Source organism: Trichogramma pretiosum, unplaced genomic scaffold (assembly GCF_000599845.2).
Source record: "Trichogramma pretiosum strain Unisexual culture from Peru unplaced genomic scaffold, Tpre_2.0 scaffold73, whole genome shotgun sequence".
Lineage (NCBI taxonomy): Eukaryota > Metazoa > Arthropoda > Insecta > Hymenoptera > Trichogrammatidae > Trichogramma > Trichogramma pretiosum.
Window position 1 is genome coordinate 16,097 of NW_019641624.1, and position 13,258 is coordinate 29,354.

The window sequence follows — 13,258 nt, forward strand, 5'->3', positions numbered from 1 at the left end:
TACGATTTTTCAAAGTGTTTTTCACGAGCTACTTTGTAAGCGTATAAATATATCTTTAATAAATATACTGCGCGAGCAAGTATACCTGCTCGCGCCGCTCGCGGGCACTCCTATGCGCTGCTCGCCGATAAAACGTGGAAAGAATCGCCGTGGCGCTTAAACTCTTTAATACACGAGTCCGAACAATATCTTCATAATCCTCTTACAAGCGTGGCTACCGCGCGCGCACGTGCATACAATAATCAACGGGCGGGTAAGTAAGTCGCGGCAATCGTAAATAATATCGTAATGAAAATCTTGTTCTACATATGCGCTCTACAAGCTCGAGAAAAAATCGCGTTTCGCGACAAGGAGGGCGCCCGATAATAATTCAAAGCCTCGCGAACCTTGTCTCACATCTCGTGTAATTGATATGGTTAATTTGATTAAGCGCACGCGAATGCATACACGTACGGCAAAAGAACCGAGAAAGGGAAGAGGTATAAGAGAAAAAAAAGGCAGCGAGTTTAAGAGGATCAAAGCAGCTGTACGAGAGAAAAATGTCTCGTTACAGACAAAAGTTTACAATAAATTAAAGCCCGCATGTATATAAACGCAAACAGTTTACCGTTCAAGGTACGAAATTTTGTATATGCGTGTGTATTTATTATGAATACTTTCAACGCGATCCTTTTGATTTTCTCTCTTTTCTTCTTTCGTCTGTGGGCTCTCTCTCTCTCTCTCTCTCTCTCTCGTTTTGAAGAAGGCCCACAAGCGCGCACCCAACAAAAGATATGATAAAGCGTGTAAAAAAATAATGAAGACTAATTGGCGAACAACGACGAAAAAAGAAACGAAAAAAAAAATGAGTTTCACGCGTGCAAGAGCATTAAACAAAGGGCGCGGAGAAAGAGAGAGAGAGTAAAAGAGTGAGAGAGATGAAGAGGCGTGGCTGAAAATTTCGCGAGGGTTGGAACATGCGCGTGGATTTATAATTCATAAATCAAACGCGTTTCGCGCGGTGACATACTCAACGCAGCTCTCTCGGACGCAATACGATTTTTCGGGGCGCGAGTAAACGTATGCATGAAATTGAAAGCAGCTGCACATGTAGGCTCATGCGTATGTGTACGTGCGTCAGGGAGTGCGCTAAACTTCTCACACTAATCAAACTGTGTATCTACCTCATGAATCAATCCCCACATCTCTTATCGTAATCTCGGCAATTCAGGGTAATTTTTTAGTAGCGAATCCGCCGATCGAATAAGTCTTAATTATGCTTGTACAAACATCTCGCTAGACGAAATTAATTGATTCGGCTTCGTGTATAATTCATTTTTGTACCGGCGCGAATAAATAATTCAAATTCCGAGCCGTGTTAATTTTTTCTTCCATTACAAGCAGCGATACATCGATAATCGCGCGCGCCGCCACCGATTGATCGATCATTTTTAAACTCTCAACAGCAGCTTTCGTCTATACGTATGCAGTACAGGTACGGTACAGTATATATAATATAAAATGTATATGATATATAAAATATATTGCCTCAACAGCTCAGTCTATTTTTCTTCCTCGGTTAGCAGTTGCGGAAAACGACTTGCGCAAATAGATACGTACTTATACATACACACAGGTATACACAGATCGTACAGCACGTACATATCGCACACGACCAGTAGTAGTAGTAGTAGTAGTAGTGGATAGATCAAAGGATGATTGCAAAACTCGTTAATTTCTCTCTCCTGCATATGCTGCTGCTGTATACTATAGCAAATATACACCTGTGCACGCGCGCGCGCGAAATCGCACTTATTACAGCAGCTACTTTATCGAGTTGTAATTGTTTTTAAGCATCGAAAAATGTCTTTATACGTAAATATATTGATACCTATATATGTAAGCTGCGTGCGTATAATAAGCTTGCCAATAAGCTCGAGCCTATATTATAAGCATCTCTCGCGTAATATACACGAACATCTAACGTATATGTACAGCTAATGATACGCGCGAGTTCCGAGCGCTTGGCAGGCAGCAAATTTGCAGTCGACTTTTCTCTTATATCGGCGTGCAGGTAGCTGTAGCAGTAGTAGCTCGCGCTCTGGCATTTATATATTCGACGCGCGGCCAAGTGGACAGTGATGAATTTTCGGTCTACGTGCGCACGAACTTACATCGCACTCGCGCGCGCATACATATAAATAGATGGTTACTTTATGAGAGTGAATTCTCCCTCTCTTTCTCTTTCACATAGCCACGAGTTCTATATTTTACGAGTGTCATTACTGCGGGGAGGAAAAAAACAAAAAAAATTATAATGGAATTTTTTTTGGGAACAGCGAAAAAAATGCGCGATAAGAGCTGCATAAACTCGCGTAAAAAAGCTTTCATATAAACCGTGGTCATCTGCAGTTTTTTCCCTACGTACATTCAGTTTATGTTTATGCACTATACTCGACGGGAAATGGTCGTCGATAAGAGTCGAAAACTTCTTGAGTGTTTCTCGAAATTTGCCGTATGGCATTAAAGCCGTTCGCGGTAGCCGATAACAAGTGTCCTGGTACGCGGGAAAACATAATCGTGCAATTGGAAAAACAATTCGCACATAAGCAGACCTCGTGAAGTGCACACTGCACACGCCTGCGTCTACATATAATGCTCATTGCGCCCAGAGAAAGTCTTCGGTGTCCGCGCGCATGAATATGCATATGATTACAAAATCAGCTCGGGTGGGGGATCAAGAAAAAAACAACAACGACAACAAAAAACGACTGATACGTACGTATAATCAAACGACCGTGCCAAGAACCAACAGCGATTATTTTTGTATATAATCGTCCGATTGCAAATTATAATTTTATTGCCGTCATTACTTACTCCGCGGATGTATTTTTGCTCTTTGGTTTTTGGTCATTTACGCGGACGCACACATGCATATTTAGCCCGAAGCGCGCATGCATATTTGCGCGGTGCGTAAATATATTTATACTTATTTTTAAGTGAATTTTTCTTCTCTGGCGAGTCTATTCGATAAGTCGTTGCGATATCTTAATCGTTCAATAAAATTAAATTAAACTAGCTGATATTTTAGATTTCAAACGTTCGTTCCATAAATTGCGTTTATACGCATGGTGTACGAATGTACGTATGTTTGTGCGAGTTTGCAGCTGCGCTCCAATATGAATGAAAGAAAAGAAAACTATAATTGCACGTTCTCGTTTTTTTGTCGGTTTGAAATTTTTTAATCAAGAAATATCAACACCATCACGAAACCTCAACCGGGTACTCATCGCGCTAGCACGCAACAACGACGATGACGACGACGACGACGACGACGTCGAGGATGATGATGATGGCGAAGAAAGACACAAAATTAGATTTATAGTCTTTGTCCGCGAACAAAGTCATAAAATATAACAGCCCATAAGACACTTTCAATTATATTTGAAGCCTCCTTTTTCCACTCCCCCTTTATGCCATGAGAAAATATTTCAGTAACAAATTTTTTTTTTGTTTCGCCAATATTAATATTCAAAGAATTACCTTCTCCCCCGGCCATATTTTCCCTTTTCTTTTAATAACAATCTCGCGCTTACGTTGCATACACGATAATGTATGTAAACATCGAGTGTGTCACAGCAGCTCGCTCGCAAGAGGAGTGAGAGACAAGGTCAATTTTTATGTTTATATGCAAGAGAGTAATTCTCGTTACCGCTAGAAAGTTACGACTTTGACGAGAAAAACTCGCGGCGAGCATTGATTTATAAAAGTTGATCTTGTGCTCGGCGTGGCTTTTATCGATATCCAATTAATTAAGAGATTTGACCGACAGATAAGGGGCGCGAGCGGGCACAGCGCATAACTTATAAGCAAAAAATGCACTTGCAGCAGCAGCAGCAGCTCGATCCATGGCGCTAATTATTCAACAAAACTGACAGAGCCGCGCGTACGCTTCAATCGACTCTAGTGCGCGGGTTATACAGTGCGCACACTTGATAGATGAGAAAAAATCGGATATTTTTCCTACTCTTGGCGGTCGATCGGGCGCGAAATATTATGCTCGTTAAACGTTACACGCGCGAGTGCGTTAAATAAGGCCTCGGCACTGCCGCCACCGCCGCCGAGCTATCTGTATAAGTATACGCGCATTTACATTTTAGCGTGAAATTATTTCAAGTCTCGCTTATTAGACAACATTATAAAACACGTATCGCCCAGCGCACGAGGAATGTTCGAATGAGCTCGTTGCGAATCGAAAATATTAAAAAAAAATAGCAAATAAAAGTAAAAACCCAGCGTCTAAAGACCCGTAGGTAGTTTTCTCACGACTCGATAATATTCGCATCTATATAATATCAGCCTCGGCTCTCGCGCGCGTATTGTAATAAAACAGACGTGTGCACTGCAATATGCACACACTTATGAGTAGATACATAGCGCGGAGCTTGTTATATGCCCGCGCGTGCGTAAATAAGTATGATTTTATTTTCACACTACTATATAAGCATGCACACATACGCACGCGTCGAGCGAGGAAAATTCATAAATCGAAATTAATCTCCGTGCACCGGCCAGCGGCTATATACTGCGCGCGGCATATGCGGCACTATGCGCCGATGTTATATACATATCGCATCGGTGCTGAGATATAATGACGTGGGAGGAGGCGCGATACGATATGAGAATCGACACACGACTACTCACGGAGTCCTCGCCGCGGCGTATTATATACGCGTGACTCCTATTGTGTACTTGCCTGACACGGCTGCGCGATTGTACCTACCCATATAACCTATACCACATATATGCACCCGCGGCGAAGCAAGAGAGGATACGGAGGAAGGATGAGGAGGTGCGAGAGGAAGGAACTTGTTGAGCCTATTATGCGCGCGTCGCGATCTGTATGCATTGGTATATATGTACAGGGTATAGACGTTAGTGGCATTGTAATGTGTATTACCGCGTGCAAGCACGAGTGCGTTTACGCGCAGAGGAGATCGCAGCTGCGTTAGACGTGTGAAAGACCCAATGCATATTAGTTATTTACACATCAAGGGCTGGTAGCGGTGTGATTACGGTCGAGTTGTGTTTGCAGCTTTGGGGCGCTGTAGGCGCCGAGGCCGCGTGCGGCCGAGGCACTACGGCGTCCCCAACGCTGCAAACACGACGAGACCTAATCACACCGCTACACCAGCCATTGATGTCTAAAAAATTTTTCTGCATAAGCGCACGTTTTGAGGAGCTATAAAATAATGCCCAGTGCAAATGATACAGATTTGATGCGAAGAGGGTTTTGCGAGCCGAAGGCGAGCTGTGATTAGTTTTGAGTATTTTTTCGCGAGCCGAAGGCGAGCTGTGATTAATTTTAAGTATTTTTTCGCGAGCCGAAGGCGAGCTGTGAAAAGTTCTATAATAAAGAATTTATGCATAAATGCACTTATGGAGGAGTGATAAAATGTATATTTAAAATATTTTTATTATCTCAAAAATTTATTGATCATGTACATTTAATATACATTTACAAAACTATATAACTGTAATAAACTTTTTCATGAATAGAACTCTTAACTTATAGTTGCAACACATTATTATTAATTATTATTAAAATTAATATTACAGTTGTTAAAAATATAAATTGGTCGTATTTTCTCTCTTTTTATTAATTGATTCATCTGTGCATCATTCTCCTTATCATCTTGGTTATCATTGGCACATCTTTTATTAACATTTTTTGGTTCACTAGATTGATTTATCATCTCATTACGTTCAAAAAATTGTTTGTAGTCTTGTTGACTTAAATGACACTCATTTATATCTTCTTCACTTAATTCATATTGAGAATGAATAACATTTAGCTCCATGCTTGAAATACTTTTATCACATGTTTGAGAATTTTCCAAAATCTTTTCTTGATCAACTTTCAATTGTGAATCTAATACACAGGGAACCTGTTGACATGAGGTGCTCGGGGCACAATCATTTTGATTTTTTTCTGACAAAGTTTTGGCGGTGATAGCTGTGGATGGCTTTTTAAATTGAAACGCTGATGCTATCATTGTACTTGTCGTTTTCTTATTTAGCATGGACTCGTTGACATAACTTTGAGCTACTGATGCACTTTTCCAGTCTCCAAGTCTTTGTAATGTTAGTGTATCAGCACCTAAGTCTGCTGCTAATGTCGCAGAAGTCCTTCTGAGTGCATGCCCAGTGTATGTCTCTGGTTTATCTAATTTCAAATATGTAGCTATTTTCTTTGGAATGGATGAAAATGTTGCTTTTCCCACGTTCTGTAATAATTAATACAAGATTTTTAATTTTAGTTTACAAGTACAGAAATATATTCAGTAAAATAGATCTTACCTGACGGGTACATTTTGACTTTCTATATTGCAAGAAGAATCTTTCCATTTTATCTGGACGTAGCTTCATATACTTGTTGATAATTGGGTAGACCTCTGGGCTTGTCACAAAAGACTTGGTTCTTTTGGTTTTTGTTGAAAATATCTTGATGTGAAATAAATTACCCTCTGCTTTCATATCAGTTATTTTCAAGTTGAGTAACTCAATTGTGCGTAAACAGCCATGCAAACCAATTACCAATATAACCTGTGAATTAATATTAGTTATTACAATGAAGGTAGCAAACATATATGCATAGAAAATCATAATAGTTTAAAATTTGAAAATGTAATATGAATTTATGACAAAATAAAAGTTGCTCAATAAAAAGACAAAAGTATAACTAACCTTGTGCAGTAAGAACTCGTCATCATCAGCACAATTTAAAAATTTTGAAACTTCTTCTGGTGTGAACACCATTGCTTTCTTCACAACATGTCTTTTGCCTAGCCTTTTTAAAAAACATTGCAATTCCAAATACTTGCTTATATCATGATTTTTCTTACATATCAGCATAGATTTTAGTTTACTATAGGTTGCCCACAGTGAAGTTGCTGCATAGGTTTCAGATAACTTTTGGAAATAAGCTAGGAGATGGTTTTGGGTTATTTCTTCACTTAGCTTCATTTTTGTTTTCCACTCGAGAAACTTTTCGTACTGCTTTTCATACAGAGGTCTGGATTGTTCAGGTATGACATTAGATTTTGCTTTTTCTATTAGTCTTTGGATTTCCTGGGCAGCTTCACTTTGTATTTCGTCACTGTCACTGTCGCTTTCGTTGTCGCTTTCTTTTTGATTGCTGCTGGAAACAGCAAACATCGAATTAAAATTCATCTTGTTTTGGGTCGGTTCGTCTCAAACGATAGTTGGTACAGGTTATAGAACTTTGGCCGTAGCTGTTGTAGGCAGCGATCGCAACGTCTGAGCGCCGGCAGAGCGCGCTACGTGTCCTCGACCTATAATCATGATTACAGGTCGAGTAGGCATGATTTCAGTACGAGGCGCTGCTCGACCGTAACCGAGTATATTACCGACACAGCATGCCCAGCGCGTAATAAGCCTCAAACGGGCGCGTATACTGAAAAGACGTTTACAGTGTGTGTGATCAGGAGGGCTTGACACATCTCGTGAATGTCTCCTTATAGCTCTCTCGACGCTCGATTAAAAATCCGTATCACCTCGTTTTTCGTGCGAAGAATTTCGTCTGTATACCTTGTGCCGTGCGTTCCGTTTTTTTTGCACTCTACACTTCAACTTGGGCGCTGGCATTACATATACCTATGCGTATGATAAACGACTACGACTTGAATGGAATCGCGCGACACAAAGGCTACACACGCCGCGCAGCGAGTGAAACGTTGACCGATCGTTTCGCTATACCAATCGTTGGGAAGCTTCAAAGCTGCTGCTGCTGCTGCTGTGCGCGGCAGCATACATAGGATACGTGTGAATGCAAGCGGAACACAGAGAGAAAAAGAGCGAGCGAACGAGAGAGCATCTATCTATACCCGCAGACAACGACGACGACCGTAAGACGACCGAGACAGGTGTCGAAAGGAACTGTCTCGGTGCAAATAAATCGAAATTTCGCTCTTCTTCGTGATGCCTTTTGCCACCGCGCGACAGAGAAAGAGAGAAGAATTTCGCTGTGAGTTTGTGTGTGTGTGTGTGGACGCGCGCATGAGTGGACGCATCTTCGCGGTTCGAAGACGCGAGAATGTATCGAGGTTACGCGCAGCATGTGGATGTACGAAAACAAATCAACGCTATTTATCGTGTTCCAGTTTTTCTAATTGCCAAGAATTATTACAAGCCGCGGTGACACGTTTTTCGCGATACGTATACGGTGAACTCGTTTTTTTTTTTCACTTCATTTTTAATACACAAGGTTGATACAATATTAAGTTCTCGGACAGTGTATAATGGGATGGACATGATTCACGCTCTTACGCTCTTGTAATTGGAGTACTTCTGTGAAAAAATACTCGAAAAAGAAAAAACAACAATACGACGTAAAGGTTTGTTTTTAATCGGAAACGTCGAAGTCGCCTAATTAAAATTGCCAATCGCATTATACGATCAAAGTAGCCACACAGTCTAGAGAGCCTGGTAATGTTTGCTCGAAGAAGAGAGAGAGAGAAAAAAAATCCAAATTCGCAGCGCAAGCTTCTTAACGTCAATCACACGACGTAAGCGCGGCAGACCTCAATTGTGTGTGCCTGCGTGACCCGCGTGTTATACACGCTGGCTGGCTTGGTGAAGCTCGTTTTCCGGAAGCGACGATCTCTCTCTCTCTCTCTCTCGTCTAAGCGGGCTAAACATGTATATACATCGTCCGAGCATATACAGCATAAGAGAAAATAGCTTTTTGGCTTGTGCGCCGAGTAGTAGCAGCAGCAGTAGCATCAAGAGCGACCCGAGAAATGGGAGAGCTCTTTGCACTCGTGTTGCTCTAATCTCCGTATACGTGAAATTTTGCAGGTGCTTTGCAAATTCGTGTCTCGGGCTTAATACGGTTCTATCGTTACATAGTTATGCCGCATATTTTCTTCACTGTCATTCAAAATCGTTTTCGAATCAAAATCACCGGATTATACATATTTTTTCACTCGTCACGTTACGTACGTACGAACCCGAATAAGCGTAAAATTTATGTACATATCAAGAAGCATGTGTATAGCATCGTCGTAATCGCTACCGTTTTTTTTTCATTCATCGCGATCAATGGTCGGTTGTTTTTTTTTTTATTTCTTATATAGGCAGAAGGTGCTTGAACTTTCGAAGTGTATACCGATTAAATCTCTGTGATAATATGTATTTCTGCGCAGATCGCGCCGGCCACGGCGCGCCATCGGAATGCACATACGTATTATATCTGCAGAAGTATATCGCACACGCGTAAGCATACGTCCCTTTTTTCTTCTCGTTTCTCGAATTACAATCTCTCTCTCACTCTCGCCTACCTACTGCATTTTGCACGCTGAGCGAGGCAAAAGTATCAAATTGTATAAGTAATACGCGCGCTTTTAATCTGCCAAAGATGCAGCTGCACGCACATTGTACTCGCGTCGCTACTATTATTATAGAGTATTGCACGCTATCATCTTTGCGTATCTCGGACACTGATGACTCGGCGGAAAAATTGACGTACAGCCCAGTCGCGCGGTATAACATGCACAAATAGCACATTGTTGATTATTACAATGTGTTCTAATCCTATTGTCAATTAATAGAACGTACGGTATAACGCATGCACCGAGAGATTTAAAGTCGAAGCTCGCGAGCCATCGTAAATCCTATCCCTAATAATGCGAAAACTCATCGTCGTTATTATTATTATACAGCTCGACTATATAAGTGCGTAGTACCGCCGAGTCAAATGTCTCGGCTGACTCTCTGCGCTGCAGCTGCGCGCAGTTTTTGACTTTGATTGCACACGCGTCTCGCAAAGCAAGCGCGAAAGCTCGAAGCGATCTAAACACGCGTATATAATATTCGTTTCGTCGAAGTATATAATATAATTAATAATCGTATACTTTTGCGATAATTAGTCATGAGAAAATTACGATTTTCATTGAATATATCTCGTCTACTCCGCATGTGTGTGTGTGTGTATACATGGTATACGTTATATTACCATATTCATATGCGCGATTGGAATTCGCGCGAGATGAGTTAATATCGTGTAACGCTGCAGGGCCTTCGCGTGTACATATGAATATCGTATATGTGTATACGCGCGCCGTTAATAACTCGAGTATTTGACGCGCGCGATGAGCTTTTGAAAGGTACGTTAAACGTCCGAGTGCACGCACATAGAAATGCATACAAGAAGAACGGAGAGAAGAAACGATTACGTTCAGTACCGAAAGTTTCGAGCTCGTCGTCTAATTTCCCTCTCGCTTTTTTTCTTTTCATCTTTTGTGAATAATAAACCCATGGCGATTATCTTATACACGTCAGTGTCATGATACAGGCAGTGCGTACGCGCATAGACGATATAGGTGTATCATAATATGGACGCGAGCGCAGGATTTAATCTAGCCTCGGTGTTTGCTTTTCGCACGACACGAGCTCGTATACGTATTATTATATAGCTTCGTGCGGTCTATTATTCCTCTTATATATACTCGTATGTAGCTGGTGTGTAACATAGGTAGCATAGTCGCTCGCTCGCGAGCCAAGTTCTCCGCAACGTGTCATTTTAAAAACAGAAGAAGCTAGGCTAATGTTTACGCAAATAATTTTGCTATGCTGGATGCGTGCGCGCGCGAGTAACACATATTATATACATAGCCGTGCAATAAACAAGTAAAATATGCGCATTCCTTTTTTTTTCTTTCTCTCTCGCTCTTTGAAGATTCATTCTCGCTTTTCAAGCGAGCAACATCTGGAACTGTGTGCGCACGCGTATTGTACAATATTGTTGTTGCACTCGTCGTTGCGCACTTGGGTGTGGTGGCAAAATGTACGCGCGTTATATATACGCACGCAATCGTATATTTTTCGCATATAAACTTGCCAGATTTATCGAATCTTTATCGTTTTTCTTTTTTCGTCGTCGTCGTCGTCGTTGCCGCGATTGCACCCTATACAATAATAATCTATATACGAGACGCGTTTGAATTTATTGCGAGTCGCGATCATTCGAAGCTTTATACGCGCGCGAGCGGCGGTCGCTCTCGAGCTTTTTGATTTTGTAAATTATTATCATATCGCTGCGCCGCGCGGCCGTCGTTGTTACTGTTGTTGTATATAGATGCTCGAGCGAGCTTCATTTGACGATGATAATTTAACGTTATTTATTAAGCTTCGCGCGCGCGCGAGCGAACCAGCGAGCGAGCGAGAGTTAGAGAATGTTTGTTATGTACGTTCTATGTTATAGGGTATGATATACGCAGTTGTAAGTAACGCATGCCGAGCGAGAGACGCACGCAACAACGTGTATAAAGTATAATCATTGGTCACGCGCAAAATTTGCCAATTCGTATGTAAGAAACCAATGAAATAGTTCATTTACATCGATCGTTCATTCGAAGTAAATCCTTATGCTTGATACAGTAAAGAAAGAATAAATAGAGAACAGCAATTTTTTTGCTGCTTGCGACTTTGCGATGCTCCATCTGTTGACGAAATGCAGAAGCTCACAATCGGAATATATATTCCGATGTATATCACTCGAGCGTTAATTCGGACCAAGCTTTACGCTCGTGTTCTATTATATATAGGCAAAGCACATCGGAAGTATACCATTGACGCGTAGGCGCGAAATCTCTATGCCAAGGTGCGCGCGTAATAACAATCGTACTACTGTATATAAAGTAGCAATCAGCTTTTGCGCGCGCTCGAGCTCTCGATGTGCAGAGCGAGCTTTGTGTTATCGACTCGAAAGTACGTATGTACGCATGTTTTAATCGATCGCGCCTATATAAGACGCACTGGACGCATGCGAGCATGTGTATACGTACGTAAGCGATACGGCTCGAAGGTGTGGTTGCGGCTGCTGCTGAGCCAGCGTGTGCCAGATGCGCCGAGAGGATCTATACACCTATACATATAAGCGTTTTTCGAGGACGAGCAGAGGAGAGATTTTAATATTTACATTTTCTGTCAAGGATTCCAAGAAGTAAGTATCTCTCTCTCTCTCTTGTTAAGAGATAAAAATGACATTTTTTGCAGCGGGGGCGAGCGAGAGTAAGTAGGATCGATTACAGCTCACTAAAAAGTTATATACGAGGCCGTACCGAATCTTAACGGTATTATCTCTTCTTATGCGAGGCGCAGCTCATCGAGTCGCGGCGGCGGCGGCGCACAAGCCCCGCAAGGTATCTCTTCATTGGCGCGCATCAATCGCGACGGTACACGACGCGTGTGCTTCTCGAGTGATGGACTAAAATCAATCCTCCCGCAATTGGCTCGAGACACGCCAATATTAGTAGTCGCCGTTGTCGTCGTTGTTCTTGTTGTACGACGACGACGAATTTTCAATATGAGAAATTATCAAACGCTCGGAGCAGCCCGTGCGCGATGGCATAGTATGAACACACACATTATTATAAGCAGCCTCGCGTACTATACGGAATTTCTCCTCTGATTCATGGCCGAGCGTAACGAATCGATCCATCATTTCAATCATCGTCAGGCAGCGGCAATTCAAGCAGCAGCAGCAGCAGCCACAGCGTGGAGAACACACAGCGCGAAATTAATCTTACTAATTACATCGATGAGTCTCTCTCTCTCTCTCTCTCTCTCCCGCTCGGCAAACAAATAATACGCGCGCAGCGCAGCGCCGCGCAACAGCCGCACGTCGGTACATCTCTCTCGTCCGCGCATATAACGCACTCACATACACGCACACACACGCAAATGAGCACTCAAAGTCGATCGATAAATAATCATCAATCGGAATGAAAATTTAGATCACGTCGGTCTCTCTGTCTCTTGTGCGCTATGCAGTGAATTTGCATACTATATAGCTAGCTGCTAGGTCGGCTGCTACTGCCGCGCGCGAGATCGGTCGTTTGCCGAGACCTTTCATACGAGCCGCGAGCCTCTACACACAACTGCCACTGCTGCACCGAATGCGAGATCTGTTTTCCTCTATATGCTGCTGTTACTGCAGCAGCGCGATGATTTATGGCAGCTCATCTAGGCCGCTTGACATTTGAACTAATTTCCAATAGAAGCCCATTTGATTTACGTAAGCATCAAAGTGTCTCCTCCACTTCGTCGTCGTCCTCCTCCTCGGGTTGCTGCGATGCTCGCGAAAATGAGCAAGAGCTTCAAAAGCGAGTGTATCCGATATTACATTACTTTGGGGAAAAGGCATATTATTAAAAGCTACCAACGTCGTTGCGCCGACGACGACGATGACGACTAC

The 13,258-nt window shown here is 42.2% G+C and overlaps 1 protein-coding gene across 1 annotated transcript; it reads right to left on the reverse strand.

Moving 5' to 3' along the window:
* Positions 1-5,497: 5,497 nt before the first annotated feature.
* Positions 5,498-7,206, reverse strand: LOC111693663. Its single transcript, XM_023459007.1, has 4 exons — positions 6,727-7,206; positions 6,340-6,585; positions 5,624-6,266; positions 5,498-5,547 (listed from the first exon to the last, which is right to left on the reverse strand). Exons 1-4 carry the CDS (start codon positions 7,195-7,197, stop codon positions 5,498-5,500), a joined length of 1,410 nt encoding a protein of 469 aa, XP_023314775.1. The 5' UTR covers positions 7,198-7,206.
* Between the last annotated feature and the right edge of the window lie 6,052 nt (positions 7,207-13,258).

Bases quoted from the DNA above. Each gene is read 5' to 3' on its own strand.
- LOC111693663 (XM_023459007.1), bottom strand. From the start codon at position 7,197: ATGTTTGCTGTTTCCAGCAGCAATCAAAAAGAAAGCGACAACGAAAGC. The intron at 6,586-6,726 runs GTTAGTTATACT...ATTAATTCACAG, and splicing joins ACGAGTTCTTACTGCACAAG to GTTATATTGGTAATTGGTTT. The intron at 6,267-6,339 runs GTAAGATCTATT...TAATTATTACAG, and splicing joins AGTCAAAATGTACCCGTCAG to AACGTGGGAAAAGCAACATT.